The 27,240-nt window shown below is 28.6% G+C and overlaps 2 protein-coding genes across 5 annotated transcripts; both read right to left on the bottom strand.

The window, feature by feature from the left end:
- Positions 1 to 2,491: 2,491 nt before the first annotated feature.
- On the bottom strand, positions 2,492 to 17,594 carry LOC113389017 (WW domain-containing adapter protein with coiled-coil homolog). 4 transcript variants are annotated; one of them, XM_026626050.1, is made up of 13 exons: positions 17,318 to 17,594; positions 17,214 to 17,247; positions 16,273 to 16,486; positions 14,282 to 14,410; positions 13,472 to 13,627; positions 10,820 to 11,239; positions 10,592 to 10,717; positions 8,794 to 8,910; positions 8,419 to 8,640; positions 6,636 to 6,818; positions 6,110 to 6,309; positions 3,444 to 3,571; positions 2,492 to 3,094 (listed from the first exon to the last, which is right to left on the bottom strand). In XM_026626050.1, exons 1-13 carry the CDS (start codon positions 17,410 to 17,412, stop codon positions 3,010 to 3,012), a joined length of 2,109 nt encoding a protein of 702 aa, XP_026481835.1. In that variant the 5' UTR covers positions 17,413 to 17,594; the 3' UTR covers positions 2,492 to 3,009. The 4 variants fall into 4 exon arrangements, with proteins under 4 accessions (XP_026481835.1, XP_026481836.1, XP_026481837.1 ...); XM_026626051.1 differs by having other exon boundaries at positions 16,273 to 16,483; XM_026626052.1 differs by having other exon boundaries at positions 17,382 to 17,594.
- Positions 17,595 to 19,667: 2,073 nt separating this feature from the next.
- On the bottom strand, positions 19,668 to 25,528 carry LOC113389247 (putative uncharacterized protein DDB_G0282133). Its single transcript, XM_026626302.1, has 5 exons — positions 25,322 to 25,528; positions 24,647 to 24,813; positions 23,895 to 24,206; positions 23,134 to 23,223; positions 19,668 to 23,073 (listed from the first exon to the last, which is right to left on the bottom strand). Exons 1-5 carry the CDS (start codon positions 25,339 to 25,341, stop codon positions 19,682 to 19,684), a joined length of 3,981 nt encoding a protein of 1,326 aa, XP_026482087.1. The 5' UTR covers positions 25,342 to 25,528; the 3' UTR covers positions 19,668 to 19,681.
- Between the last annotated feature and the right edge of the window lie 1,712 nt (positions 25,529 to 27,240).

The raw sequence follows: 27,240 nt of genomic DNA, 5'->3' as shown, positions 1-27,240 counted from the left end.
TAGCAACTTCTGACGCCAACCATTCCGGAGTATAATTTCATATCGCTCATTTGCTATAAATAATAAAAAATATTAAAACCAATAAAATTTAATTCACATTATTGTAACATAAATAAAGAAAAAAAATATATTTTGTATAACAGAACCCCGAGAGAGATCCAGATGGTCGACAGTCAATAAGTTAATATTTTGTACTTATGTAATCTTTTTGTTCGATATGACTAATAAACTAGTGGTGTATGGCATCGCGTCTTAAGGCAAATTGCTAGTACTTCCCGTACCGTGAAAAAATGTTCGAGGAATATTAAATGTTTTCAAATAGATTATTATAAATATTGTAAAACATTGTCTAATATTTATAAGAATTATATCAACTGAATTGCAAAGTTGAAATTATTTGTTTAAAGTATATCAGAACGTTAGTCAGAATTAAAATTAAAATCTGAATTATTTTCGATATACAAAAAAAAATTATGAAAAAAAAAATTAAACAAAATTATTCTTCCTAAAGCAATTATTTTGTTAAAACAATCGCAAAGTTCTTTGAATCATTCAAATCGGATGCTTAGTTCTTTCAAACTCTGCCATTTTTTGCACATTTAGCTCTGTATCTTCGAATTGGCTAGACCTGCATTTGCCTAAAACTAATCACCTTTTCTCCCCGTCATTACGAGTTGAATGTTTTTTAAATTATTCAAATCGGATGCTCCGTTCTCTCAAAAACTCGATTTCTATTTTCGGCACCCTTTGCTCTGTATCTCCGTAACGGCTGGAACTGCCTTTGCCAAAAACTAATCAGCACATCTCCCTATCAACAGGAATCGAATGTTTTTTGAACCATTCAAATCGGTTGATCCGTCCGTCCGCCCGAAAACGTGGACGAAAAAATGCGGACATACAAAACACATCCATTTTTTCTGAAGTATGCCAAAATGTTCAGAAACCTCTAAAACGTGAAGACATGCAAAAATTTTCATTTTCGATTTTCGGCCCATTACTATATCTACTCTTTGGGAAATTAACAGATATAAATATAGAGATGTAGCATTTTTTTTCTTGTATGATTTATCGATTAAATTTTTATGATTTACTGCATTACTTTGCATTGTGATTGCAAAAATAAAAAAAAATCTGCCGTCATAGAATTCGTTGAAGAGTTTTTGCACAAAAGTGCAAAATATTTCGACCATGACCAGCCAATATTCCTGAATCTATTTAAAAAATTCAAAAACTATTCAAAAGTGGAAAACGTGATGATGAGTTTTTGATAAAGATCGGCCAGATCATTTCATCATTAAATATTTGAAAGATTTTCTGGTGAAACTATTCTTGATAATAAACATCTTAAGACATTTTTAAATTTTACGAGCTTACGAAAAGTGGTTTAATTATAAAAAAAAATCATTAATGTTTGGAATGAGCGACGTCAAAATTCCAAAATTATATCGTCGCAATTTTAAATTGTGACGATTTTCACACATATCAGGAAGATCATGCAAATTTCCATATGGCAAAATGCCACTTACGCCTAGTTAAAATTTATTTTTAAGTTCATAGTTTATAATATATACTGTTTTAGGGCAGTTATTATACAGTCACTCAAAAAACCAAGAATTTAGATAACTAGATAATATCACGACAAATTAAAGATATCTGAAATAATACAATAAAAACAAGACATATTAAACAAGGCTAGGTTATTATATCTCCGCACAAATTTAAAGCGAATTTAGCAGTTAATCTTAACTTTAATTCAAGGAACCAATTTAAAACATAATAATACAGTTAACTGGCCTTTATCTTCTAATACTCAAATTATTACAAATTCATTACAAGTCTAAGTTTGAACCAAGTCACAAGATCAGTAATTATTATATACAAGTAAAAATTTCTAATTTATCAGAACATCCAAGAAAAAGCAGTATGTTTAATTTATTTACAAAAAGTTAGCATTAAATAAAAATTATTCTTAAATGTGTTTATTAGATCCAATTTAAAATCATTGTGATTGTCAGCAAATTCAAAAATGTGCAAGTGCTTGTTTTTCAATAAAAGCTATAAAACAATGATGATTAATTAAGAAAATGCATTTTGTTATAAATAAGTTATTATTAACAATGTTTCACATTCATAGTTTGACAAATTCTAGTTTGCTGCGAATATTTAAAATAAACATGTATTAGATTGTGGAATTTCATAAATGTTCACATTTTGCTGAGTTTATCTCCAAGTCAAAAATATCATCAACATAAGAATGTAAAAATGAAATATTCATCATAAAGAATATAATTGAAGTCAATCAATTTGAACACAATTCACATCTTTCATTTGTCTTACATATATTATTAATTCATAATGAAATTTTTGTTCCATTTACAGCATTTTTCATAATCATTAAAATAAAATCAATTTGTACCTATTATTATAATCACTAATGTATACAAAAAATAAAAAATAAACTTCTTAGAAAACTATGAACATTTGTGTCCGGGTAAAACATTTATATATCATAATATTAAAATAAATACAACGCATATGTGAAAAAGTTGTAAAACGATAAAATCATCACAGTTAATTATCAATCTATCAAAGATGTTGATAAAAACAGAAAGTGTTTTGGACAAATCAAATATTAACTGAACATTATTTTATTATTATTATTTTTTTAGACAACTTCCAATAAAAAAACATTCACATATTACACTTCCACCATCGATTTTACATCTCTAAACGCTGTCCAAATTAAAAGGAACACCAGAAACAAACACATCACTTTTTGTTTTAGATCTAACTATATTAAAAAGTGGGAAATGATGCACACCATTATCTCCGTTTGGGTTTTAAGTTTAGCTAATAATTGATGATAGTCCATAAGAACAATAAAATTATTTATGTTTTGTATATATTTTTTTGTCAATTTTATTTATTTTTTTTCATTTATTTATCCTAATATTTTTACTTTTATTTATATAACCTTAATAGAAAAATTAAAACATCTGTGCACAATCACTACAAGTCTTCAGACATTTTGGAGAAAGAGTTCTGCGACTTTAGGTCCTCGAGTCTTTGAATTTGTTGCCTCAAATACATCAATCTGAAAATAATAATTGCATGCATTAATTATTAGCTTGCAAAGTAATCCATATTAGGCATTTGATATAAACTATCAAAAAATATGGTATTTATTCGAGACTTAAATAATAGACTACAAATGTAAATATATTTTTGCTGGAGGCCCTTTGAATGGAAGATTATTTTTTTATATACAGCTTCCTTTATACTCAGCACCAGTTTTATTTACTTCCCGCAGAACATTTTATGTTACAAGTCATTCTGAATCTAATGTAACACTTTTGATTATATGTACAATATTTCACTTCAAACCGAAATGTGCAACACAAATTAAATAAGGTGAATAGATAATATAAAAAATTAAAAAATACCTTTGATCTTGTAAAGTGGCTTGAATTTCTGTAAGTCTAACTATACTTCTAGCTATTTTAAGATCAGCAGATACCCTTGTGCATTGGATATTACCCATAGTCAGCGACTCTTCTGTGAATTTATTAGCCTGAAAAAAAAGTTTAATTGAAGAATTTACAATGATATTAGAAAATTAAAACTAAAAATTCATTAAAAAAAACTTGTAGACATTATAAAAATAAAGATTATTAAACATTATAAACATATGTTTTAGTAATCAGAATTATGGTATTGTTTGATTATTAATAACTTGGTTATTAAAAAATCAATTTTTTTATGTTACGTTTTTTTCATTACATTCTTAGTTCTTTTATTCTGTGACCTATTAAAGAAAATAATGACCAAAATTGTTAATATGTATAAGTTAAGTATAACATTATATTCAGATATTAATAGTTGTCCTTAATGGATAATCTACTAAGAGCATAATATCAAACGTAAGCAAAAACAAATACAGTGATAAATAGAGAAAAATAATATAAAAATAACTAAATGATATCAGTCCGTAATTTGCACTTTGGTCTGGTGGGCTTATTGGCTAATCGATTTTGCTATTGTATTTGAAGCAAGATTTAAACTACATATAAGCCGCTCAAGTGCACACATTGACTAACTCCACTTTTTGAAAAAACTGAGATTTTAGTGCAAAAGTACTTGGTATAATCATACCTTTGTGATATGATAACTTTCCAGAATAATAAAATCTAGCACTGTGAAACTAATTTTTTTTTGACCACTGAATAGTCATTTATTTGGCCGGATTTCGAATTCTGAATTACGGATAAGAATTTAATAAAAATAAAAACCATATGATTGAAGTACGGAAATAAGAGCTAAGTCAATTGAAATAAAATTTCTAGTCAGTGGATATCACCTATTGACTCAAGATTTGTTTGAATGTTTGAATACACAATATACATTAGTCTTTACTATATTCTAAAGCTAGAACTTTGACAAAGAAAAAAATGAAAGACATGAAGCACTTGTTAAAATTCATTCCAACCGTTAACGATTGTAATCAACAAACCATCTCATGGAGAATGGAGAAAATATTATATACAAAATTACTGATCAATCACAAATAATAAATTATGAGAGTTAACATTTTTTTTTAAAAGCTTTAACATAAATATATAAGATTTAGGTTTATTACTTTTTTCAGTTGATACTTGATTACCTCCACAAGTCATATCAAAACTTTAACTTTAATGATAATAATTTTCTCACTATTAATAGTTATTAACTATTTATTATTTATTTAATTTATTTATTTATTTAACTGGTTTCGGGTACTTTCTTATGTCCTTTCTTATTAACGCTTAAACTTGTACTGAAAGTAATACCTAATACTTTTGGGTAAATGCGTTTTATTGCCCTGTATGAAGCGAACAGCTTTGTGCTTGTGCGTTGTTGCATTTTTTGAACATTGGAGCAGCAATTCGCTCCATTACGTTTGGCCAAGCCATCGTACGCGGGCTCTGCTCGTCATTTTAAGTTAACGGGTTAATCTCATATACCGTTACATGTAAGCTATAAATGTATTTATACATTCTACATCATATTTTTCAATATATATTATAACAGGAATTTATCAATGCATTATACATTACTTCATCACTTTTCTCCACTTTCTGATTTTTGGAGTTCGTCATTGTGTGCACTGAATGGCTCGCATATGTAATTAATCGTAGTTTTTGAAAAATAGAAAGCAAATCTACATGTACAGTTTCCCTCTAGAGCAAGAAATGATAATGAAATAATATATTATTCTATTCATGCAACTACCATTAAAAATCAATTATAAAACCAAACTCAAAACTATATTGCAACAATATTATTACCATATGTAAAAGATTTTTTTAAATACAACAAACTTATTGACTTGGAAGCATGAAAATGAGTAATTTCATCATCATCGACACTTGATGAAAATTGATAGTAAAATTTGTCTACAGAATAAATTGTACCAAATGTGATGGCATATATATATATATATATATATGCTATAGAGGCTATGTTATCGCCACACATCCCGAGGCAAAAGTAATGTTTGGAATTAAAGATTATTTTATAAATCTTTGCCTTTTCTTTGTTTGATGTATCGCCCTCAAGAACTCACTCATATATTTCAACATCAAAATTAACTACTAAATCATATATATTTATATATATGATTTAGTAGTTAATTATAATTATTCATATATATTAATTATAATTATTCATATATATTATATACATAGTCGGAATTTACACCAACAATTATTACAAAGTAAAACTCAAAAAACAAGAAGGAAAATAAAATGCTGATTGAACATAATGACATGACCATCAAAATGAAATAGATTTGTTTTAACACGTTCGCGGACAGTGAGAGTAACAAAGTAGGAAAGGTACAAAAATTTTTTTTGAACACCATTCATAAGGGTAGTTAGATTAATATAAACAATTATAAGTTGATAACTAAGAGTAGTCAAAATATATAAAACAATTAAAATAATATAGGAAAAAAATACAGATTATATAAAAATGTTACATATTGAAATATATTTCGTAATAATTAGGAATGGAATAAAAGCTCTCATTCTTATCTATAGCTTATTGAAATTGAAATAACTTTATTTCTTACCTGTTTTTCTAATACGTCAGCAGGCCAGCCTTGAACATGCCCTAATAAATCTTGCCGACAGTGATTGGCTAAACCGGGAGTCAGATTTGGTCCTTGAGGTCGTAGAGCAGCTAATGCACTACCCATTCCGACCGCAGAACTTTGTGATAATCCCTGCAGAGAACTTAAATTGGGAACGCTATTTACGCTGGGGATTTCTGCTGTAAAATGAGAGTAAGAACTTATAATTTGTTACTAATCTTTAAACAGCAGGGAATTCGCTTATATAAATTTATTAAAAATAATTTTTCTCAAAAAAATTAGAAATAATTCAGAAGTATTTTATACACTTTGAGCCACAAAAATTTTGATTGTGTGGCTGAAAATTAGGTAATACATAAAAAATCACTATTGATGATAATATAATGATGTTACTAAAGGGTGGTATCATCAAACAAGAAAAAGAAAAAACTGTATGAATAAACTACAGTTAATTTTAACATTAAATGTTGTTAATAGTTTTCTGTAAAATTTATTATAAACTTACTTTTTATTCTATCTAATGCATCTGGATTTTCTGAATGCGTCGGCGTAGGGGGACCATCTCCAATCACTCCAACATTTGTGTCAATTTTCAAACTTGTACATGCAGACTGCGATAAATTATTCTGCATGCCCTGCAGCATTTTTTGTGAGTTCATCTCGGGCTGATCAGTACTCTTGCTAGAAGCTGAAAAATGATGGAACAGTGATGTAGAATGAGCTCAAGCTTAAAAAATCTTAATTTCAAAAATGTATTATATATCTTATATACAATTCTTCTATAATGATGTATGTAAATATACTCCTCCTAAACGATTATTCGGATTTTGATAAATCGTTCTGAAGTTTGTTAAGCGATTTTTTTAGGCTGTACATGTCATCTGCCAATAATTTAAATCAACTTATGAGCCTAGACAATATTAGAATATGTATAATAAATTCATGATTATAAATAATAAAAATGGAATGAAATGGAGAATGAAATGAAATATCTACATTATTATTGCCAAAAAGCAGCTGAGATGTGACAGAAATTAAAATAATATAAGATACAGTATATGTATAGCAGAGTGAATGATACACATATGAACGGATTTGACAAATTAATTCACTTAAAATATGAAATTAAGTAATAATCAGGGCCGGTCCTACTTTGAATGCGACGCATGCGAAAAATATGAGCGCACGCTTTAAGGGGCGCCAATATCCCGATTTTTTTTTTTTTTAAATATAATTCAAAAAATATATAATTTTCTTACAACTTTCTCTAATATTTGCACAATATTAGAGATTATAATAATTTCACTTTAAAACAACAAATGGGAAAGTGAAGAAGAATACATACAACTCGACCATTACAATATCAATTAGCAGAAGTTTAAGATGCAATTTTGGATATCTTAAAAAATAAAAAATTATATTAAAATAATCCAACATGAAGTTCATAACAGTGTTATGTTATGGTTATGTTTAATAATAAAAAGCTAGCACTTATTTGCTCTCTATGATTTGGTCGATAAAATAAATCGCATAAAATGCCCACAATAAATAAGAAAATGTTTCAAAAACCAAATATTAATTGAAATAATTTTAATAATAAACTGTTAAAACAGGTAAAATAAAGGGAAGGCGCTAGAAAAAAAAATGGCATGCGGGTGCTGAGGACCCCATGAGCAAGCCTGGTAATAATTAAATACATTATTACTAAGAAAAATGTACTTTAGATATTGTAATTACTAAAGACCAGTTAAAATTTATTATTATTATTATTGAAATTTTATGGGCAACATTATTTAAGCAATTTTTTAGGTGAAAAAAATCCAAGGTAATATTGAACTTTTACTGTGGATACTATTTATTAACTTTTTCTAAATTTGTTATGCCGTTTAAAAAACTTCAATTTCCAATTTAGTATAGGAATTGAGACTCCCATAATTGATGTATATGCATTTTGTTGTAAAGACTAATAATTTAAAAACTGGAAATATTATTTTAAGGTAAACGGTGAATGTTAGTAAAGGATATTAAAAAATTGTAGACCTGGGTACAAGACAACATCTGTCCGGTCATCTTGTAATTTTATAATTATGATATTATTTGGAAGCAGTAGTAAAACTCTAAAAACCATATTTAAAAAAATTATTTTTTACAGAATGTCATTAAACAGCATGTAATATATTTGTAGAAAATAATAAAAACCCACACCAATTATTATTACTTGGGTGTAGCATATAAAAGTATGGTTAAAAAAATATTACTAATTCAGAAAATAATGAAAGAAAATGTACCATTAATTTGTGGTGGCAATTTATTCGGTGGCCCTGGCACGCTATTCATTTGATTGCTTGCATTAGATCCAGCCATCATGGTGGGTCCCATACTGCTTGAATTTGGTGATTGTGAGGTTTTACTAAATGATCTTTGCACCGTGCTCGTTGTACAAGGCGTCGCGGGATGTGAAGATAATCTCGGTAGTACTGTAGTTATCATATTACCTGGCTGGCTTGTTCCTGCAAAATAATATATAAGATTGTGTTAGAAAATTGTATATAGTATTTAGCAAAAAAAAAAGTAATTCTGTCCTCTTAAAAAAATGCATGTTATTTAGCATGAAAACTAGTTATTTAATAAAGTACACCAAGTAGGTGAATAAAAAAAGTCACCATCATTTGCTGGATTTCCACAATGCCTGTTTGAAGGAGTCCCTAAATGGCCATAGGAAGCTTCAGATGTAGGCGTGCTGTCACCTGGTGAAATGTCCATATCTTGTGTATTATCGCCTTGAAATAATTTTCCAAAATTATATTTATGAACAAATAAATTACTTGTAATGATTAAGAAAATATATACGAGGTGTGTTCAAAAAGTACCCGGAATTACTAATAATTAAATTTCGCGGGTCTGGAGTGTCTGATTGTCAAAATTTTTTTTTATTGTGTTGGTATACATGCCCCTAAAGTATGATGAAATTTTCAGCTATATTCACTGTTTACTTTGTCTGTGGTAGTCGCTAAGGTTCGACGTGTTTTTCTGAGCTCGGCGATTTTTACAATGGAAGAATTGAAAAGTCAAAGAATTTGTATTAAATTTTGCGTAAAAAATGAAATAAAGTGTTGCAAAGTGCAAAAATTCACCAGATATGGCTCCGTGTGACTTTTTCCTATTCCCAAAGTTGAAGAGACCCATGAAAGGACGGCGGTTTTCCTCGATTGAAGAAATAAAGGCCGAATCGCTGAGAGTGCTCAAGGACATATCAAAAAGTGAATATCAAGGGTGCTTCGAAAATTGGAAAAAACGCTGGCATAAGTGTATTATATCTGGGGGGGACTACTTTGAAGGGGACCACATTAATGTAGACGAATAAATAAATATTTTTTTGAAAAAACGAAAATTCCGGGTACTTTTTGAACAGACCTCGTATATATATATATATATATATATATATATATATATATATTTAATTTCAATAATTATTACAACTGTTAAATTATTAACATCTAGTAATATTGATAAATAATAACATAAATTTAAATAAATAAAAGTGCAAAGGATAAAATTTACATAAAAATAATATCCGTAATATGATTTGATATAGAATATAAGCAAATAATAATAAAAATAAAATTAATAAATAATATAAATAAAATTTCTGAATAATAAAATAATACTAGAAAAATAATAAAATATAACAAAATAACAATAATAGAAAAAGTAAGAAAATATAATTACAAATGTAATCACCTAGCTATTATAAATTAAGGTGGTATTCTAGGCATGAATTTTAAGTCATTTTTAAATCATGAAAAACAAACAGGCAATCAATTTTTATACTATGATCCTTATTACAATTTTTTTTATTAACGTTTATTAACGTTTTATAACGTATTATCAAAAAAAATTAAAACAAAAGAGTTAATAATTTGAAAACTAGCAGTGGTTGATGTGGAAATTTTCAAAAGGTTGACTCGTGACAATGCCCACGATTGCAACCTTCCTAGTTGAACAAATATTAAAAAATAGTCAATCTGTCAAAATTCAAGGGGATGAGTATACGTCTGAGAGAAGTCTATGAGACAGATTCTCTGAAAATTTCAAATAAATTGGTCCAGTAAAACTACGAAATCGTGGGCACCGTATTGAAAAAGACAATTTTGAGAAAAACACATTTAAAGTTTTGCAAAAGGAAGGAAACAGAAGAGATCAATCACGGTCATGGTCAAACAGCTGAATCTCTGTGAAATTAATCTAATTTCTTTAAAATCCTCTCATACACATATTCTTAAATATGTTAACCATTGAAAATATAACAAATAAGATCAACTATTTTTCAGAATTTCTACTCTGGAGTATCTCCTTAAGTTACAGAGATTATTTTAGAATATCATTTTCCACCTACAATTTATAATTGTCCAAAAATTCCAGCATTAGTAATCCACTTAGAAATACGTATTGTAAAATTACCTTCAGTTTTTCTTCGAGAATCTGGTACATCTGTAGAGCACCAACTGCCTCGGGACCTGCTAACCAGGCCTGCTTCGCCGCGACTAATACATTCACGTAAACGCGCGCTGGAATGTTTGTCATGAGCTGAAAAAAATTAAACAAGAACACATTAAGATGAAACTTCAATTGAAAAGTAAAGATAAAAGGAAGTAATTGTAATAAACTTATTAAGTGTATTACACCCACCGTTCCGGATACTGCCTGCATTGCTGTACCTTGCCTCACGATCATCTCGATGGTCCTTGCTGGTGCTGTTAGTTCTTTGACTACCTCCTGGTACACCTCCTCCTAAGCTTGGACCTCTATCTCTATCTCTCTCCCTTTCCCTATCCCTTTCTCTGTCCCTTTCCCTATCGCGCTCATTCCTTTCTGACCTATCTCTGTCTCTATCTCTATCCCTTTCCCTCTCTCGCTCCCGCTCTCGGTCCCTTTCTCTTTCTCGCTCCCGCTCTCTTTCCCTTTCGCGTTCTCTTTCTCTATCGCGATCCCGTTCTCTTTCCCGCTCTCGCTCTCTATCGCGATCTCGCTCACAAGGGCGCTCTATCCATTCGCGCGGCTTCTCCCATTGGGATACTTCTGTTTTACAATTATAGTAATACTTTTTACCTGTAACAGAACAATGATCATGAAATCATAAATGTCCTAACTTTTAATGCTTTCTTATGAAGAAAAAATGTATATAATTGAAACATAAATTCTATATATCATAGTCATAATACTAGTGCTGCCTATGAAGGCTTAAAATTTTAATTCAGTGTAATTTCCATTACAGATATCATTAGGGACCATGTATGAAATTAGAGTAAAAAAAAAATGTTGAGAAAAAAAGATGACAAAAGGCTCCATAAAAAGGATGACTGGCCTTAGTATTTTTCATAAAAACTTTGAAATAAAATATAAATTGTGCACCCATAACCTCACTTTACGACGGTGTTCAATTTTGAATTTTCAGTTTTCGCGCCATATCTCAATTTATACTAATTTTCACTTGGTCATTAGATTGTCAATGTTGCATTGTATTAGCTTCAAACATTTTTGTTTTTTAATTTTCTGATATTGGAAGAGACTGACAAATAATTGTTAACCTGGTACAACTAAGATTTTTTCCATAATAAACAAGATTTCAACTGGAATTACAATCTTCTAATGAAGCAGGTGTCAAATAAAATCTCTGCAAGCAAATGTTCAAAGTGATGTGTTTGTAAAAATACCTGTCCAGCAAATAATGGACAAATTTTAGTAAAATAGCAGTAAATTATGACAAAAAAACAATCCAGACAATGGAAAGGCTTTTAAAGCATCCCAGGCAGTAGCAACAAATATCAATTGCTAGAAGGGCATTTATTTTACATGGTAAAAAAGCTGCCCTGCCAATAATGGATCAGTTTTAGTAAAATAGTAGCCAATTATGACAAAAAAATGATCCTGGCAATGGAAGGGCTTTTAAAGCATCCCAGACAGTAGCAACAAATATCAATTGCTAGAAGGGCATTTATTTTACATGGTAAAAAAGCTGCCCTGCCAATAATGGATCAATTTTAGTAAAATAGTAGCCAATTATGACAAAAAAAATGATCCTGGCAATGGAAAGGCTTTTAAAGCATCCCAGATAGTAGCAACAAATATCAATTGCTAGAAGGGCATTTATTTTACATGGTAAAAAAGCTGCCCAGCAAATAATGGATCAATTTTAGTAAAATAGTAGCCAATTATGATAAAAAAATGATCCTGGCAATGGAAGGGCTTTTAAAGCATCCCAGACAGTAGCAACAAATATCAATTGCTAGAAGTACATTTAATTTACTCGGTAAAAAAGATGACTAGAAAATAATGGATCAATTTCAGTAAAATAGTAGCCAATTATGACAAAAAAATGATCCTGGCAATGGAAGGGCTTTTAAAGCATCGCTGACAGTAGCAACAAATATCAATAGCTAGAAGGACATTTAATTTACTCAGTAAAAAAGGTGACTAGCAAATAATGAATCAATTTTAGTAAAATAGCAGTAAATTATGACAAAAAAATGATCCAGACAATGGAAAGGCTTTTAAAGCATCCCAGATAGTAGCAACAAATATCAATTGCTAGAAGGGCATTTATTTTACATGGTAATAAGCTGCCCTGCCAATAATGGATCAGTTTTAGTAAAATAGTAGCCAATTATGACAAAAAAATGATCCTGGCAATGGAAGGGCTTTTAAAGCATCCCAGACAGTAGCAACAAATATCAATTGCTAGAAGGACATTTATTTTACTCGGTAAAAAAGGTGCCTAGCAAATAATGGATCAATAATTTTAGTAAAATAGTAGCCAATTATGACAAAAAAATGATCCTGGCAATGGAAGGGCTTTTAAAGCATCCCAGATAGTAGCAACAAATATCAATTACTACAAAGACATTTATTTTACTAGGGGAAGAAAAACCTGCCCAGCAAATAATGGATCAATCTTAGTAAAATAGCAAGCAGCCACTTATGATAACTGCCACAGAATTAGTTATATTGTTTTACTGATGATCCATGTGAAAAAATATATATTATTTTTGTATTTTTTTAAAAAGAAGCATTTGAGACTGATCCACAATCTTTTATATGCTTTGTTAAAGAAAGAATTTTAATTCACTTTTAATCTCTTCACAACGCAAAGTGAAGTATGGGCTTACTATTTTATTATTGTTAAACCATTTAAATATTCTTTAAATTTCGTAAACATAATAGAACATAACCATTAAACAAATTTAAAATAAAATGTTGCACATCACCTTGAAAGCTGAATAAAAATATGACAAACTTAGATAGCAAACTAAAAATCTAGCTTTATTTGTACAAAATACACACCAGATGAACTGAGGTGCTCAGACCAGTCGCCAACCCTAATAACTCTCTCTCGGTCATCCAGAGGAGGCTGATTATTTTGTGTTCCGCTCGAATTCCCGCTGCTATTGCGCTGCATACCCTTATCTCCTAAACAACCTGCATTACTGGAACCTTTACCTAGAATTATGAAGTAAGAGTCTTAATAAAACTAAATAATAATCCGGTTGTAATACACAAAACCACATTCAAAGACATCTAAAATTCTTCATTTAATTATTGAACATAGCATACTCTATATGATTAACATTTAATCTGTTATTAACAAGCAAAACTTCTTGGTGCAAAATTTGGAAAAGTTATTTGGTGCTATTATAATATTACAAAAACAATATGAACTAGTTATAAACATACTTAGTTGTATTTATAAATACATAAAGAAGCTTCTATTTGGGCTTTGTTGTTTTAAAGGGTATTTTAACTAAATAAAAAGGTTTTAAGTGCAAGATTTAATTTACTTTTTACATTCAATGGGGCTCCATAATGTAAAGTATATTAATCAACTCTTATTAATATTAATATTTTAATAACACTAAGAATTTCAAACTCTCCTAAGAATCAAAATAAACCTTTAGGTAATTAACAGCTAATTATGATTAGTTATTAAATTAGCTGTTAAAAAGCAAACTGATATTTATGACATAATTTTCAATACTGTACATAGGGTTCAAAAAATATGCTTAGAGTTTCCTCAGTAGAATTATATTTTAAGTAGAAATGTTACCAAATATTTACACTAATTTGATATAAAACAAAGCAGACTAATAAAATTACCAGAATTGCGGCCGGAACATTTAGATATTTTGTCTACTGAGCTCATACAATCCCCTCGATCATGGTTAGTCCTGTGTTCCAAATCCATACAGCGCTCTCGTCTTTTTTCCTTGGGAGAACGTGCACATTCTGTAAATAAATTCAGAGTAAATTATAATAGATGTATGAGATTTATATTAAAAGTTATACATGACTTGTGATAACTTAACATCATTCATAAGGAAATATATAATATACCTCAAACAAAAATTACAAAAGTTAAGACTGCTAATATATCACCAAAAAATTAAAGACAAATTTAACAAAGAGTATTAACAAAGTGCGGGATATTAAATACAAATTTCAAATAGATGAAAGGCTTTGCAACAAAAAATTTTGAATAAAAATCAATGCTACTAACTTTGAACCCAACTAAAAGAAAAATATTTAAAAAAATATATATATAAAAAAAGTTAAAATAAGTCAAATATATTAAATAAATGCAATTAATCTAGTAATTTAATATGAATATAAAACTTGATAATGATATATAGGAATTATATTGATTTAAGAAGATATAAATAATGTTACATTTTGTTTAATTGATTGTTTAAATCAAACTATTGCAAACATCATGACTTCTATGCTAGAAGCCAAGTTAAAATCTTTTTTTCATTAATTACATATATATATATATATATATATATATATATATATATATACACATATAAAGTAAAATGAATTAAATGAGTATCTGTTGTTGTCATTTGACACTATCGATATTGATATTAACAAATATTCGATACAAAACATGATATCAAATACCTTCAAAAATAAGACTCATTAGTTGATACATGAATTATCAAAATAAAAACAATTTCTGAATGACTTGTAATAGTAATCAATAATTGCTTGTGTATAAAATTATTGCTACTTTAAATTGTACTATATTCTTGTGTTTTTTGACCTTATTGTTACGGTGTATTTTGTTAAAACTTGTTATTAGGATGTATTACCAGTTCAGCTATGATTATAATTAATTACACCATTCAAGATCAGCGTACAGAAGCATCTCATTAGCTTGAGCTTTCATTGCTATTTATCACATAATTATTTATATATCGATGGCACAGAATAATGATTCTGTTATTAGCCTTAGATATAGTTCATATTTCGGTTTTTGCTGTTTATTTTTTGTTACAATGTCCAATATTAAAATTTATAGTATGATATTCTTGGTACTTAATAGAATTAAGCTTGTTGCCGTTGATAAATATCAAAGGTTAATGTTAGGTTCAATAAAAATTTTAGATTATTCACAAAAAAATGTAAAATATTCCATCTTAATGCAAAACGTGGATCAAGTCTAATTATGATGACACAAATAAAATGTTTCCAATTGTTGGTGTAATTCATTTTACAAATTGAATGCAGAAACACATTATTTTACATTCAATAATGAATTTATGTTAAACAAAAATAATTGTTAGAAATACTAATTGATAGAAATGTAAACTGTTAACATGAATTTTAGGTATTTTTGGTCATGTGTATTTCAATTTAAAAAGTTTTCATATCTTAATAAAAAAAATAAAATGCCATTTTGCATTATAGGATAAAAATTGCAATGTTATTAAATCACAAAAATCTGCAATCAGAAAGCATTTCAGTGACAGTTATAAGAATTTGAATAAGATATTTGATTTGACAGATGTTATGTTCAAAATGTATATGACATATTATAAAACTGTACTAAATTGTTTATAGCAGACTTTAATAGAAAGACTGCATTAAAAAACAATAATCCAGGGGAAACTGACTTTCTTATTGCTAATTATGTGTATTATTATCTAAATGTTAAAAAATTTGAGGTAAACATTACTTAACCTCTAAATTTTCCCAATATTAAAAGGTAACCCACCACTAGATACGTGGTCCTTAATGTGTTGATATTAGTGACAAATTGATGCCAAAGGTATCAGGTATTTTAATATTATTTTCTTTCATGTTACCTGGATATTTTTCACGTTTGAAGTCTCGATCTCTCTCCTTTTCTCTGATTTTCTGCAAGTATGTAGATTTGTAGCCACGATCTTTGTCTCTCTCACGATCTCTTGGAGAGTCACATTCTGGTGAATCAGATCTGTATGAATTACCATTGGGAGACTCTCGCATGTATCTGTCACTGTATTCACCTCGGCCACTCTTGCCATATTTTGAATTCTGCTAAAACAAGAAATAATATAATAATCATAACGATAATACTTAACTTCATTGTTAGATTTAGCTAAAAGTATATTATTCATAAATGTCTAAATTTATGTGAAAATCAAATTTACAGCTTTTCTGCATGAAACTATAATTTTGACTTTTTGTTTGACATGCTATATCAAATGTGATAAAAGTATTTAAATAAAGTAGCAATTACCAACAACTATATTATCTAAACATATACCGAATACGTAAACACACTATAATTATAAATTTAAAGCAAATAAATCAATGAAAAATGTATCATAATGGAAAATTTAATAAAAAGTATGCATCAAGTCAACTGTGATAAAACAAAAAATATATCAAATTAAAAAAAAATATTGTTGTTTACAAAAATTTAATTTTCATACAACTGATAATTACTTGAATTTATTATTGATTCACAAGTAGTTATGCATAAAAATAAGCAAATAGTAGTCAAAAAATGAATTTTTACAATGAAAATATTATTTGTTATGTGTGAGTGACAGATCAATATTAAAGTGAATGGCTGGCTTTTGCAAAAAAAAATATCACAAAATATTATTGCTGCAAATAATAAACGATCGCAAGAAAAATAAAATGCAAGAAGAAATTATTTACATAATAATACGCAAATGAAAAAAAGTTAATTTGATCATTGGACAAAAATGTAATTGTCAATAGAAAAATGTATGTTCGCCGCTTATATAGATTTTACCTGATAGGGATGGGCCTGATGCTTCTCGAAGTACCTAAAATGAGAAAAAGACATTTTATATTAATGGAAATAATAAACTGACTATCGAATTTATAATTATCGACCTATAATTGTACATATCAAAAGTATGGCGATGTGAGGTTGTGTCAAAACACAACGAATTCGTACCCATCGCTAATGCGCTGCGGTTTCCTTGCATGCATTACCATCAATGCAAGTCTCTGGGATATATATTGGCCTATATAAAAGCCTTTTTGTTAATCAACGTCATAAAATAAACATTAACAAAGCTTAATCAACAGGGAACTTTCTTCACAGACGCCATGTCACATTCAAGTCGGACTGAATCAGTCCAATCGCTCCAAGGCGGTCGAACATACCTATTGGACGGTCGAACGCGACTACGATGAAGTGATGTACGGGTACAATCGATGTGGTCCAATTCTACCAACAGGTCAGCCATTTTCACTGGGCAGAATGATTTTATGCGCGGGGTTTTTCAAAAAGCAAATTCGAATTTATTTGACTTCTTTTATTAAATGTCATATTTAGTTTACATTGCATACGTATTATTCACAATAACTTATTGTGTCTTTTTTTTTTTGAGTATTTAGGTTTTGATAAATAAAAAATATTTTGAAGTTTTGTATACAAAAACAAGCATCTGTCAAAATGACGTTTCGAATGATGCTTTAGGGTGCGTTCGACTTGGACGCTTACGCGCTGTGAGCGCTCACGCTTATAAGCACGAATTTTTAGCGTTCGACTTGGCCGATAAGCGCTCAGAATCGATAACTAAATTCCGTTCGTTTTGGAAACTGTGAGCGTCAATAAGCATCAAAATGGCGGCAACTGGCGGTAACGGTAATTGTGTAAATTTTATTACTTTCTGGATCATTCAGCGGGATTATAAACAATTTAACAATTAATAAATAAATGAAATTTCGTTTGCTTGTGCTTAATACATATTAATATTAAAATTAAAATTTAAAATTATTTAAAATTAATTAAATTTAAAATTAATTAATATTAATATTAATATTAAAAAATAAATGTGATATACAACTTGGCATTTTTGCGGGATTATAAAAAAATTAACAATTAATGAATAAATAAAATTTGGTTAGCTTATGCTTAATTAATAGTAATATTAAAATTAAAATTTAAAATTATTTAATATTAATATTAAAAAATAAATGTGATATACAACTTGGCATTTTTGCGGGATTATGTAGAATTTAACAATTAATAAATAAATGAAATTTGGTCAGCTTATGCTTAATTAATAGTAATATTAAAATTGAAATTTAAAATTATTTAAAATTAATTAAATTTAAAATTAATTAATATCAATATTAATATTAAAAAATAATTGTGATCTACAGCTTGCCATTTTTGCGGAATTATAAAGAATTTGACAATTAATAAACAAATGAAATGACAGATAGTAAAAACAACTGACGCTCACGCTCACGCTGCCCTACCTCTGTGGCGTGAGCGTATGTGAGCGCAAAATATGTGCTACGAGCATCCTACGATGGTGCTACGAGCGTACTTATGTGACACTCACAGCGCCAAGTCGAACGATGAAAGCGCGCTCACGGCGCGCTCACAGCGCGTAAGCGTCCAAGTCGAATGCACCCTTAAAAAGCCAATGAATAATTTATTTTATTACATAGCAATCGTGTGCGAGTATAAATATAATTAGAGAATCTAACTTTTCTTTTATACGAAATATAGTGATAATTGATGTTTTCGAATAAGTGGAATAAACTAGGGGGGTGCATGGCATCGTGCCTTAAGGCAAATTGCTGGAACTTCCCGTACCGTAATAAAAATTTGGTACGGAACCCAAAAAAAATCACACAAAATGTGTACACATGATTAAAATCTCTATAAAATATCTGATAATTTGATGTACATATGTCCAATAAACATTTTTGACAGCCAAATGACATTTTTTTAACTTTTTTTTGTTGAGAGTCCATAACCGCTGGACCTGCCTTCCCAAAAATTTAATCAGTTCTTCATTTTGTCAATACAAGTAAAATGTTTTTTGAATTATCAAAATCAGACGCTCTGTTCTCTTAAAAACTGAGTTACCGTTTTTGGAACTTTTTGCCCTATATCTTTGGAACGGCTAGACCTGCCTTCGCCAAAAACAATCAGCACGTCTCCTTATCGATACAAATCGAATGTTTTTTGAATTATTCAAATCGGTTGATCCGTGTTCCCGAAATCGTCGACGAAAATTTGTATCCGCACAGCACACGCACACTCACACACATCCATTTTTTCCAAGGTATGCCAAAATATTCAGAAAAACGTAAAGATATATAAAAAATTTTATTTTCAATTTTTTTGCGATTACTATAACTTACCCTACAGGAAGTTAATTAATACACTACTAACTTAAAGAAATATTTTTTATTATAAACATATTTACAAGTCCTCCATTATTATTAAATTTACCATCCAGATCTGATTTTATCATTCATTTCTGGAAATATAGTACTTAAATTAAAGTTTGTTAAGGATGAGCTGTTATTAGTAATGTTCGGTGATGGTGTAGGAATGTGTGTGTTATTTATATTTTTCGAGACATTTATGTTAGCATTTGTTTGCGAAGAAAATGTAGGCAAAGTATGATGCTGATTTATATGAGACCTTACATTTCCTGAGTATAATAAATTTTGATTTTGATAATTTTGAGATGATGCATTTGAAGTGTATCCTAAAGAATAATTATAAAATGAGTCTTCTGTGAATACAGGTGAATGGCTTCCTGGCATATAGTTGAAGTCTATCATGTTATTTTCTTGAGCTTTAGTTTTCTTTAATGATTTCCTAACATAAGTACTATTTGGATTCGGCATACTCTTGTTATCAATATTTTTATATGTATTACTTTTGAAGTCATCCATGCTATGTTGCTGTATTGATTGAGTTTGCATATCGTTTTGACTTGATAAATGCAACAATTTGTTCATATCCATATTATTTACTCCTGCATTATTTTTAGCGTAAGCATAATTATTTGTTGAAGTTGGATATGGGTAGTTCGTACCGGCCAAACTTGTGTTTTCTGAAGTCTTTACATGTTGTTTATTGTACTTTGACACAGGTTGATGTATATCAGAAGAAAAATCGACCAAAGGAAAAAATTGTTGCTGGCGAAAATTTCCTATGCTGAAATCATGCTTTGTATCATCACTAAGTAGAGCTTCTGTTGAATATTTTTTATTCGCTTTTGGCATTAAATTATTTTGGTCATTAGATTTTTGAAATATATCTGCATCATGGTTTACTGATTCTATCATACTACATAAATCTTCTTCATATTTCACATTTTTCTTTACATCTGATGAATATTTTTGCTTACTACATGCAAAATGACGTCTTTCATTATTTTGTAAAGTGAGATCTTTTTCAGATTTATACTGCTCCACTAATTGACTTACTGAGAAATTATTACTCCAAGTATTACTTTGCATTGGTAAATCATTGGGTTTAGTAATATTCTTATCCAATTGCTCTTTAGGAACAACATTATAATCTTTTTTATCTTTAAAACAAGATGTATATTGTTTAATGTTGTTTTGTGTGTGCTGAAAAGGTGTAGTGTTTCCTAATGCCAAATCTCCAATTAAAGTCGGTAATGTTGTTGGCAATACTAATTGTGAATGACTATTATTATTATTCCATGTATTTAAATTTTCATTTGGAGGAACAATAAAAAACGGTTCTTTAGCATCAGCGCTGCTAGACATATTGAAATCCAAATTGTTATAATTAAAATTACTGTTTTGAATGTTAAGTTTTGGGAGACTACAAGAATTTTGTCGGACATCTGGTGTAGTCATCCAATTTACAGGAAGTTTGATCGATTGAGAATGATCCTTCAAAGTGTCTTTCATTATTTCATGTCTCTTTGCTTTAGAATTGTTACCACTTGTAGAAGCATATGGTTTATACCTCATTGATACATCCTTAGTATATTTGTTTTCTTGTTCTTGATAGTTATTTTCTGCTTTATTTTTTTCATTTATACACAATCTATCATTCAAGCCTTGTTGTTTTTCATTATACAAATTATCACAACTTTGAGAACCGGAATTGCCTTGCAGTGCAAATGTGTTTGATGGTTGCAATTTTGCATCAGTAGGTATTATAGAAGTCGATACAGAAGAAATGTAGTCTGACTTGTCTTTACCAATATTACCAGTATTGAAAGGTGTGTAAGGATTATAGAAGTTTTGGGCTTCTGAATACATTGGTTTCATATTATTGCAAGAAGGAGCTAAAGAAGTTTCACTTTGTGAAACAGCCATGGAATATGTGAGATTGATCGTTGAAGGTTTTGCATCCATCCGATTCATTTCTCTACTATATTGTACCTGCACTGAAGTAGAAGGAACTTTAGGTATTATCTCTTGATTATTTAAACATGATAGACTCATCGAGCTATTATCAATCATTATGTTTGTATGACTAAATTTATTCTTCTCTTCTTTATTACCTATGTCATAAGGGGAATTGTATATATTATTTTGCAAGCCTAAACTGCAGTTATTGGAATTTCCATAGGTATAAAGGCATTGTGCACTTCTTTTACTACTGTATTTATCTGTAGTATGTGATATTGAAGGTTTTATTTCTTTACTAAAATCTTTCAGTTCAATTTTAGCACTTGGTAAATCACTTTTTGCATTGTACAAAGTTCCAGTACCTTTTGAAACCATTCTCTTGTCACATGAATTTTGATTTTTATTCATTTCCTTGGATGTAAATAATGTAGAAAATTGATCCAAATTCAAAAGATTCGAACCTGTTGTATTATCTGCAATCGTCTTATGATTTCCAATTTGCAATAAAGATGTACTTGTTTCCTGAGTCTCTGAACTTTCATCCATAACTTGGTTAACTTTTCCTCCATTAAGTGATGATACCAAAGGAAAAGCTAGAAGAAAAGCAGCTGTGGGGGATGTACACCCTGCCTGATGGTTTACCATTGGCGCAACTTGCAAAGAAGCAAATAAGTCATTAGATAAATCTGATAACATCGGATCACATTTTGAAGTGTTATCCATACAGAGATTGGTATGTGGCCCTTTTTTCGATTGAGAAATCTTCTCACAAACTTGAACTGTTTGTGAAGTGTTGTCAAGTTTTGATGGGACCATATTGTCTATTTTGATATTGGCATTGCACAAAGAATCAATACTATAAGTGGCTACGGATGTAACAATTGTTTTTTGATTGAAATCATTACTTTTTTTGCTATCATTAGGAGGCTTTGTATCTGCATTTATAGGTTCTGTAATTTTATCAACGATTGCATTTTCTTTAGATTCTTCAATTACTTGTAGTTTGGCAGAAGTTTCAGCCATACCTATACTTTTAATAATCTGTTGATCATTAACTATTTTCTTACTTACTCTTTTCTTCAAAAGTTTTGATTTTCTCAACATTCTATACGTAACTCGGCACACTTTTTTTTGTTTTGGTTTTAGACTTGATTTCTTCCCTAATGATTTTAATTGTGATTTGTGTAATGCTGGTATAGGTACTTTATTCTTGATTGTTGCATCATGTAAGTTGACTTTCACTTCTTTAGAAGCTATTTTTATATTCCCATCACTATCAGTTTTTTTAATCACCCTACTATTCAAAACTTTGAGTGGATTGGTGGCTGTTTTGAAATTTGGCAATGCTGTGTTTTTAATAATTGTCAGTCCATTTGATATCTTCAAAGCATTAACTTGCGGTTGAGAATTTAGTTGAGGATCATTTACAATTATAACTATAGGACAAGTATTTTGGACGCTGCCACTCGCTGTGATTTGTATTTTAGACTTGTCTGCAAATATATATCAATAAATATATAGATATGTAAAAATTAATTCCTTCATTTACTAACCACTTGTTTTTTCTGAGTTTTTAGCGCCTTTTTTCTGCACTACTTTATTTTTAACTAAGTTATCATCCTTGAAAGCAGCTGTTGGAATATCTATAAAATATATGAAAACAAATATTTTTTTTAAAACAGCTTTTTCAAATTTCAAGTAAAACTTTGAATAGTACACATTTCACTTTGAATACACATATTAAATTTCATTGAATAGTTTGTTCGGTATAAACTTATAATATAATATAATCTTGAGAAAAATGGTAATGGTAATTAAATCATGTTAACAAATTTTATAAACAAGAAAAAAAATAATATTATAATTAGCTGATTTAAATAAGTATGTATCAATATATGTATTTATTCAATTTCTTTTTTGATTTTTGAATTTAATAAATGTTTTTTTTGTTTCGTAAATTATTATTATTTATTTAAACCCTTTGCTTAATAACTCTTTTCACTATTTAATTACTTTCAAAGAAAATTATGCATAAAGAACCAACAATTAATTTTAAAGTTACTTAATGCAGGTAAAGATTATATGTCTGTTCTACTAACTTGCATAATAAAATTTACTATCAATAAAATTTAACAGTATTTAATTTTAGTCGAATCACTCTAAATTTTTTATTAAATCTTTTTGATCAAATTATAGAATATTCAAGCAAAACTCTTTTATAAAAATGAGAGATCGGTTTTCTTATAAAGTTAGTTATAAAGCCTAATTATAATAAGTTATTCTAAATCTATGTACAAAATTATTTTACAGTTACCTGTTTCTTTTTCCACATATCTCTGATCTGAACCATTTTTTGCAGCATTAGTATTAGCCACATTTTTTCTTGATGGGCCATTTGTTCCCAAATCATTAGTTTTATCATCATTTTTATCAACATTGGAACCAGTTTCAATATTGTGAATACTATTACATAGGTTTTGCTTCAGAGCATCATTTTCTGAGACATTTTGTCTATTTTCGATTTCAATATTTGGTACAGGCAAACCGGCTTCTTGTATGGTTTTAGTCAAAATGTTACATTTGTCACTTAATACTTTTATTTCATTAAGTAACTTTGTATGTTTATCTAAAAATAAATTTAGCAAACTACAATGGCCAATTCAGAATATTGCAATTTTGTTATGTAAAAATCCAGAAAATATGATTATTGGATACTTGGATTGGATTAATTCATTTATATATTATATTAATATATAAATACATATATGGTAGAGTTTGATTGATAAAAAATATTCCGAATTTAATTGAAACTATTTTGTATGCATTAAACTAGATCAAGAAATTTTTAGTGAAATGATATCCATCAATTGATTAATTTTTCAAATATGTATAATCTATAAAAAACATTTGGCCTTAAACTTACAGCTTTTTTTATTGCAATCTGAGTCATAATCTTCTTCAATCATAATCAGATAATCGAATTTTCTTTTAGATTATGACAAAAAAAAATCTAATATAAATAGTTGTACTTAATAACGGTTAAATTAGTATTAAGCTTTAACATACCATTTTGTTCGCCAGTGAGTTTCTCTATTAATTCTGTAGCTTTCTGAATTATTAACACTTTACTTAAATTTGTGCTTGAATTCTTTTCAGGAAGTAAAGAAGCTAACTTTTCAAAGCTCGCATTGAACCTGTTGCGTCTATCTCGTTCCCATATTCGATTTTTTATACTATAATACAAGGAGAATATTTGATTAATAGAAAGAAATATTAATTAAATTTTAAAAATACACACAAACAGAACAGTCACCTTTGTAATTTAAAAGAAATATTTAAATAGAGACTGAGAGAGTGTTGTTTATTAAATTTATCAGGAGAACAATCCTATATCAATCTAAAACTAAAAAATCGGATCTGCTCGATTTCTCATTACTTGAAGCTTAAACATTATTAACCTCGAAAGCAAATTTAGATTGGAAATAAACGGTAAGAATGATTCAATATGTATTTACAAAAAAATTAGAAATAGAAATCAAACATTTTATGGTATTTTACTATAGTTATCAACAACCCCAATGTAAAGGGTATAGATTTAGATGTTTCTCCATTCATTGATCGAAAATTAAATTGTAAATTTTTACTAATACAATAATAGCAACAATTTCTAATCCCTCAAACCTTAGAAAGTATTATTACTTTTTTTTCACAAAAATAATTGATTTTCAAATCATTACTAACCTTGGTGCCTTTTTAGGCATAATATTTGAAACATTATCATCTGTTTAAACAAATTGTAGTCGTCGATTTAATAAGTTATTAATTCTTGGAATTTATATTTGTTGACAAAACGATAAGAATGCAAATAATAAATTTACAACACTTGCTTGAACTAAAGACTACGATAAGTTCTCGCACAATAGAAAGGAATTAGTAACTTTTATAATATTTTAAGACTAGAATTTAGAAAATTCTAGATTGTAAGAAACAAGAAATCTAATTTTTCTTAACAATATAGAGCCAAGATATGTATTTTATGTTATTTATTTTATTATTTCACAAATTGCAAAACGAAAATAATGTTACTTTCGATTTGAGGTTATCACAATTCTGACAGTTGACAGATTGATGTCAACAATGGAAGCCAACAAGAATCGGCGCGTAATTTGAACTTTATTTAAACCAATTTGAATATGAGAATTGTTTTATGATTACATCGGCTTTTAAAAAGATCTTAATCTTGAAATTTAACTTAAAATTGATTAAATTAATTATGGAGTATATATTAAATACCCAATTAAACACATATCACTTAAACCAATTCTCATATTCAATTTATTTAAACAGATGATAACATGAGTATATATCATCATATAATATGTAAGTAAGAGAGTAAGATGAACCTAATTCCAAAATTTTATCACAGTAAAAAAATTCAGACCCAAAACGCTCATTGACCTGAATAAATGTTCCGCGTATTCAATGCCAATTTTGATTGTGATTCAATAAAGTAAGGCAAAACACGACTGCATTTGTTAAAAATTAATAATCTGTCAAATTGAATTATATAGGGTGGACTATACCGTGTGGGCTGAGCCCATCAATCTCGAAATATGAGTTTGTCTAAAATGTCTGCCTAAAAAATAAAAAAACGAGCCCATTCATCCACAATTTGCTTCCGACGCCACTGACTGTATCTTATATTATTTTAATTCATAATCATGATTACATTATATTTTAATATTGTCTTAGCTCATAAGTGAATTAAAATATTTGGCAAATGACAGTTTTCATTTGTTTTCCATGTCAAACAATGATAAGCAGTTTTTTGTAATTTTTACCATTTATTTCTACAACCTAACTATATTTCTATAAATAAAAAAATCCTAAGAAATTCCCTTAACAAACTTCTGAAAAATTTATCAAAATCCAAATAATTGTTTAGGAGAACTATCCTTTAACATCATTACAGAAAAATTTTATATATAACATATGAAAGATGAATTTTTCTAATACAATCACAATATTTTATTATACTTATACTATAGACTGCAATAGCTATTGTCATACAAATATTTATATAAGTCGATAAAACATTTTTTAAAAAATTTAAACAAACAATACAATTATATAATAAGTAACAATTGCCTTGATTAACAATGATTGTATATTGTGATGTTTACTGTTTATTTTATACTATTCATACATTCTATTACATGCAAGAATATTTTATAACTTTTTTGCCTAATATTTAAATTCTATTTGAGAAATATGTTTATATTTCATGGATTATTATTTCATTTCCGACTATAAAGTAGCATGTGTCTCTTCAAATCATTAGAATCATTTCAAATTTATAAGGATGCTTTCTGGGATAAATAAGCATGTGTCTTTTCAGAAGACTTAATTGTGTGAATGTATTATTATAAATAATTACATTTATGGAGATTGTGTATTCAATTGTGAATTTGCATGTGGCATTTCAGATTACCTAATACTGTGAATCTCTTATTACAAACATTACATTCATAGGGCCGTATACCATTGTGAATCAGCATGTGTGCTTTCAGACCACTCGATGCTGTGAATGTCCTATTACAAACATCGCATTGATGGGGGCGTATTCCATTGTGAATCAGCATGTGTGTTTTCAAACTACT

The sequence above is a fragment of the Ctenocephalides felis genome, unplaced genomic scaffold (genome assembly GCF_003426905.1).
Source record: "Ctenocephalides felis isolate EL2017-DRISC unplaced genomic scaffold, ASM342690v1 CF-g0.4_SCAFFOLD_03573, whole genome shotgun sequence".
NCBI lineage: Eukaryota > Metazoa > Arthropoda > Insecta > Siphonaptera > Pulicidae > Ctenocephalides > Ctenocephalides felis.
Note: the sequence above shows the minus strand (reverse complement) of the source record. Positions and strands in the feature narration are given on the sequence as shown.

What these genes read in the sequence shown, in the direction of transcription:
- LOC113389017 (XM_026626050.1), bottom strand. Translation starts at nt 17,412, where the DNA reads ATGCAAGGAAACCGCAGCGCATTAGCGATGGGTACGAATTCGTTGTGT. An exon ending in ATCAGGCCCATCCCTATCAG is followed by an intron (nt 16,487 to 17,213) that starts GTAAAATCTATA and finishes TTCTTGTTTTAG; the next exon opens with CAGAATTCAAAATATGGCAA. An exon ending in TGCATTAGATAGAATAAAAA is followed by an intron (nt 6,310 to 6,635) that starts GTAAGTTTATAA and finishes CTCATTTTACAG; the next exon opens with CAGAAATCCCCAGCGTAAAT.
- LOC113389247 (XM_026626302.1), bottom strand. Translation starts at nt 25,341, where the DNA reads ATGCCTAAAAAGGCACCAAG. An exon ending in ACTCACTGGCGAACAAAATG is followed by an intron (nt 24,207 to 24,646) that starts GTATGTTAAAGC and finishes ATTTATTTTTAG; the next exon opens with ATAAACATACAAAGTTACTT. An exon ending in ATATGTGGAAAAAGAAACAG is followed by an intron (nt 23,224 to 23,894) that starts GTAACTGTAAAA and finishes TATATTTTATAG; the next exon opens with ATATTCCAACAGCTGCTTTC.